The 5997-nt window shown below is 39.1% G+C and overlaps 1 protein-coding gene across 1 annotated transcript in view; it reads left to right on the top strand.

Moving 5' to 3' along the window:
* FHOD3 (formin homology 2 domain containing 3) overlaps positions 1 to 4764 on the top strand; it is a gene marked incomplete at its 5' end in the record, with an annotated part of 759322 nt that extends 754558 nt beyond the window's left edge. Inside the window, one exon of the mRNA XM_007945666.2 lies at positions 4682 to 4764. Within this exon, the coding sequence (XP_007943857.2) occupies positions 4682 to 4764 (83 nt within the window). The remainder of the gene's footprint in view (positions 1 to 4681) is intronic.
* Positions 4765 to 5997: the final 1233 nt, after the last annotated feature.

A 5997-nucleotide genomic window follows, 5' to 3' on the forward strand; every position in this document is an offset into this window, starting at 1 on the left:
TTTTTTCTCATTTAATTCAAGGAAATTTTAAATTTCATTTGTTTTCTATTACCCAGTCATTTTTGAGGAGGGTGTTATTCAGTTTCCATGTGTTTTCTCTTTTTCCATTGGTCTTCCTCATGTTGATTTCTAATTTTATAGCATTGCGATCTGAGAAGATGTTTTGCAGTATTTCCATGTTTTTATATTTATTGAGGCTTGCTTTGTGGCCTAACATATGGTCAATCCTGGACAATGTTCCATGTGTGCTGGAAAAGAATGTATATTCTGCTGTTGTTGGGTGAAGTGCTCTATAGTTGTCTATAAGTTTCAGTTGGTTGATCATATTGTTTAGTTCTTTTGCATCTTTGTTCAGTTTCTTTCCAATTGTTCTATCTTTTATTGAAAGTGGTATATTAAATTCTTCCACTATTACTGTGGTGTCATCTATTTGTCTTTTCAATTCTATTAAAGTCTGCTTGATATATTTTGGGGCTTTTTCATTGTGTACATAGGTATTTATTATGGTTATGTTCTCTTGTTCAAGTAATTCTTCAATCATTATATAAAGTTCTTCTTTGTTTCTTATGGTGGTTTTTGTCTTAAAGTCTGTATTATCAGAAATTAATATTGCCACTCCTGCTGTCTTTTGGTTGCCATTTGCTTGGTATATCTTTTTCCAACCTTTGATTTTTAGTCTATTTTTGTTTTTATGCCTAAGGTGATTCTCTTGTAGACAGCATATTTATGGGTCATGTTTTCTTATCCCATCTGTGACTCTCCATCTCTTGAGTGGTGCATTTAATCCATTTACATTCAATGTAATTATTGATAAGTATGAATTTATTGATGTCATTTTGTTATGTGTTTTTTTGCAGTGTTGCTGATTTCTTTGTTCTGTGCAATTTTTTGTGCTGAGCTCATTTTGTTTATGAATCATGTTATCATCTTCTTCATTGCCATTGTTGTAGTATTTGTTAAGTATTTGTGCTTGTCCTTTTATTATTTTGATGCAAATGTTTACTATTTTTCTGTGTGGTTGCCCTGTAATTTATAATTTTCTCCCCAAGTTTAAAACAGTTTGTTCTGTCTCAAAATTGTCTTGACTTCCTCACCATATAGGAGTTCTATAGCTACACTATTTATTCCCTCTGTTTGGTTTGTAGTTATCTTTATTTGTCATTTTCTGTCTCTGGCTCCCTGATGACAGTCTTGTGTGCTTATTTTACTTTGGATACTTCTATAAACTGGGTTGGTTTCTGGGTATGTCATCATGTGTGTTAATGGTCAGTTGTTGTTTGCTGGTTCTCTGTCCAAAAGACTCCCTTTAGCATCTTTTGTAAAGTGGGTCCGGTTTTAACAAATTCTCCTCATTTCTGCTTAGCTGGAAATCTCGTAATTTCACCTTCATATTTGATAGACAATTTTGCTGGGTACGTAATTCTTGGTTGGAATTTTTTTTTTTTTAAGGGTTTTATAGATACCATCCCATTGCCTTCTTGCCTGCATGGTTCTGCCAAGAAATCAGAGCATAGTCTTATTGGTTGACCTTTTTAGGTAACTTTTAATTTTTCTTGTGCTGCTTTTAGGATTTTCTCTTTGTCTTTGGTTTTGGTGAGTTTGATGATAATTTGTCTTGGTATTTTTCTTTTCGGGGCTATCCTATTTGGGGTTCATTGAAATTCTTGAATAGATATATTCTCATCTTTCATCATATTAGGGAAATTTTCTTCTAACAATTCTTCAACAATTTTCTCTCTCTCTTCATGTTCTGGAATTCTGATTACATGTAGGTTATTCCTTTGATGGTATCCCACATTAATCTTAGAGTTTTTTCATTATGTTTTGATCTTTTGTCTGACTGATTCCTTAGCAAAGTAAAGGAGTTTTTGTCTTCAATCCTATTAATTCTATCTCCCATTGATTTGATTCTACTCCTTTGTCCATTCAATGTATTATGTATTTCTGAAACCTTAGTATTAATCTTCTGGATTTCTGTTTGTTGTGTTGTTATCATTTCTAATGTTGTGTGTATTTTGTCAATTTGTTCTTGTATTGTTTTCCTAAATTGTTCTAGAGTTTTTTTGTGTGTGTTTCCCTTAATTTTATCAGTGTTTTCTGTGATCTTGTCAGTGTTTTCCTTGATCTGTCTCTCAATCTATTGAAGATACCCAAATATAATTCTTTTGAATTCTTTATCAAGGAGTTCTAATGATGCTTCTTCCTCAGAAATGTTTTCTGGGTGTATATCCTGGTCTCTTGTTTCTACTAGTTTATCTTGCTTTTTTGTGGGTACTGTCTTAATCTGTTGTCTCTGAGACATTATGTTGTTACTATATTTATGTTTAATTTGTGGTTATATGTTGGTGTGATTCATGCAAGATTTTTCTTTTTCCTTTATTTTATTTAGATATATTTTTGTGAGTAGGGTACTGTGCTCCTCTATTTGCTAGTTGTTAGCACTTAGGCATTCACCACCTGTCTTTTGGTAGGTGTGATAGAGAATGAGAGTGTGGGCATAGATCTCTGTTAGCTATTTGTAAAGAGCAGTTGAGGGTGAGTTGAGCTGGTATTGGCCACCATCTATCATTGGTTAGTTGGTGCAAAAGCAAGTGGTGACCCTCACTCAGTGGGTGGGGCTGCAGGAGGTATAGGTATGGTTGGGTTGTATGGGAATGGTTGCTTTCTCTCATAAAACTAGAGAAAAATAAATAAATAAATAAATATGAGAACAAAAAACTAAACCACATCAACAGGAACAATTGCTTAAAACACAATAAATAAGAAAATTTTTCAAAATATATGAAAAAACAAAAAGGATAAAAGAGGGATAATGTGAAAAAGAGAGGGGAGAAAGAAAAAAGCAAAAATATCTGCAGAGGGAAGAATGAGAAAAAGGAGCAAGAGTAAAAGAATAGGGAAAACTGCAAAAGGGAAAACCAGGGGTGGGAAGAACCAAAAGAAAGAACGAAGAAGGGAAGAGAAGGAAAAACAAGTATCAATAAACAGGGAGAAGAAAGAGTAAAGATAAAAAGGAAGAAAGGAGGAAGATAAAAAGAATAATGTAAAACCAAACAAAAATAAAACTGTGTGGGGAAGGCACTCAGGGTTTACCAGGGCACAGACTGGGATGGAACCCCTGCAGGTCAAGAAGATGTGGGGGGAATTGAACACACCCCTGTTCATCAAGAGAGTGGGGGACACAAGAATAACAGGGGGAATATTGCACCTCTCCAGTCATCAGTCTCCAGTGCAATTGCTCATGCTCCCCTTGGCAGGCAGAGCCCACTCCCAGGTCACAGTCCAAGCAAGAAGGCCACCAGAACACACTCAAAATGGTTGCGCCAGCTGCTTGCTTGCACTCAAAATGACTGCACCCTCAGGACAGTCTCCGACAGTCCACAGGTCCACCTGTCCCCTTCCTCACTGTTCTCCATTCTGGTGATCAGGTACCAGTGCAGTCCTTGCCCATGCAGCCTTGGTGAGCAGAGCTGATTCTTAGGTTGTTATTGGAAAATATTCAGAACGGCTGTGCCCTCAGGACAGCTGGCAATGTGCAGCTCAGTTTACCTCCTTTCTCACTGTTTCATTCAGGTTCTTCTACTTGTTAGTATTTAATCTACTTCTTTATCCTTCTCTTCAAAGCTCAGGGTTCCAGGATCATCATCTGTATCAGTTTCAAGTTGTTTCTCATTGCTTTGTTGCAGAGGGTCTATGTAGCTTGTCTGCCTATTTGGCCATCTTTCCAGTACTTCTTGTATGTTTTGCAGAGAGCAGCCACTGGATCCCACCATAAGAAGTTTGGCAATTTGCTTCTTGGCATTTAGTCCACAAGGAGGCACTGGTTGTTTCAATAATTCTCTCTGGAGGCCCCTACCTGAGTTCAGACTGAGACCCATAACACTTATGGAGAGACTTGGCCTGACTCCTGCCCTTTGCTCTGGGTTCTGTTAACACATTCCTAGGTGGGCCCATGGGTTCTGGGTTTGTCCCCAGCATTGGTACTCATCCTGTAGAGTTGCAGCACTGTTGAATATTGCTGCATCTTCCTTCATAGTGTAGTACCTAAGGCATTTGACTGCTAACCAGAAGGCTGGCGGTTCAAACCCACTAGCCACTCCTGAGAAGGAAAATTGGGCGATCTACTTTCATAGTGATACTGCCTCAGAAACCCAAGGAGGGGTCACTATGAGTTGGAGACAACTCAATGGCAGTGAGTTTGGTTTGGTTTGGTTCTCCTACTGTACCAGTTATCTTACCTCACTTATATCACTGGAACTGGTCCTATGCTCTGTAATTACTTTTCTAGCTCTGAGTCATTTCTTATACAGGTCAGATGCAGTTTGCATCAGTTTCTTAGATACCCCATGTGGGTGGGTCTCTTCTCCCTTCTCCCTTCTGTACAAGCTCCCCTTCCTCTTGGCTCTCCAGGTCAGTATCCTTGGCATCTTCAGGTCAGCCTATTGCAACCTCAAGATTTTTCCTGCACTGGTAGATAGATACCTGTTTACCTTATTATTAAATAATGTGTAATTCAGCAAAAGCTGGATGGTGGAGCACATCTTTGGGCCTTGTTGCTTTCCTAGGAGTCTGTGGGAAGCTGGGGGCAGGGAGCAGGGATTGGTGTACTGGTTGCTGTATACCTCACTGTTAATATCTTGTTCTCTTCTCATTCCTTTGACTGTGCTGTGTACTGCTGCAGTGCGAAGGACCCTGAAGAGTGGCCTGACTCCTGAAGAAGCCAGAGCCCTGGGCCTGGTCAGCACCTCAGAGTTGCAGCTGTGACATCTGTGGGGTATCCTGAGAAGTGTGCCCAAGGAGTGTGCAAACTCTTGTTGGATGGAACCCCTCCAGTAGGGGGAGGAGGGTGACACTCTATATCACGTCTGAGAGTTCTGGAAAGGAATGTTCATTTCTAGGTGCCACCACATGGCTTGTTTTGTCCTCTGTGCATTGACATGGGTCATTAGCAGTCTCCTTCACATAATCTCTTTTATTGTGTTGGCCGTGTTTCTCTTGTTTCCTGGAGTCCTGGTTTAGTAGTTCCAAAGTGTGACACTTCTTCTGTGCAAAGGACATCCCTTTTAAGGAGCAAATCACTTCTGTCACAGTTCCTATAGTGATATGAGGCAATTTGACTAGATTCACGGACTGGGTCTCCACAACACTAAAATATCCTGATGTAAACTCCAAAATTGTACACAAAACAAAGCACAGTTTGTTTTCCTGTTGTGGATTTTAGTTGTACTAAATGTTTATACAAATTCATAAATGTATACCACATTTCAAATACTAAATAAATAGAGTTTAATGTCATAACCAGAAATTTTTATTCTCCTGGATATAGGACGTTAAACATAGGCTTCCCTCTTTCTCAGTCTGCAAACCTCTTCTGTTTCTGAAGGACCCTTGCCCAGAATGGCCTTTAGGCCCTTTTAGTTTCGTTTGTCTATAGAATATGTAGCACCAAAAACTGTGCTCTTTATAACTCCTGACTTAATTAGGCATAAGTCCTTGTTGCAGGGCGTGTTAGTAATAACCTAACATGTATCCCTCACCCATGGAGCTTGTTTCGCTCCACTGTGATGCTGAACTGAAAATTAGAGCAGTGTTTTAAAAATCTGTACTAGTCTACAACTCACTTATGTACAAAACTCACATTCTTAAACATTTACCAAGTAACCAAAACAAAATGGAGATTTTAAGGATTGTCCACAGAGAAACTCAGGGTCACAAATTTCATGCTCAGCCATCCAGCACAAGTTTCCAGAAGGGCAGGCATGTGAAGAACCCTCATTAATAGCAGTGTGACAGACAGCTATGGTTGAGCCTCTCCACAGAAGCCACTTGTCCCAGAGTTGCAAGGCTCCCATGAAGAACCTCTGCCTCCAAAAACAGGAAAGGTAAACCACTGCAGCAGGTATTTTAGGGGTTGAATGATCATCAGGCACTAATTGCATCTTTTGTCTCACTTTCAGTGACTATCTGTGCATTCCTAACTGTGGGAGTATGTGATTT

This window comes from Orycteropus afer, unplaced genomic scaffold (genome assembly GCF_000298275.1).
Source record: "Orycteropus afer afer isolate SDZICR_OR568_19922 unplaced genomic scaffold, OryAfe1.0 scaffold00141, whole genome shotgun sequence".
Taxonomy (NCBI): Eukaryota; Metazoa; Chordata; class Mammalia; order Tubulidentata; family Orycteropodidae; genus Orycteropus; species Orycteropus afer.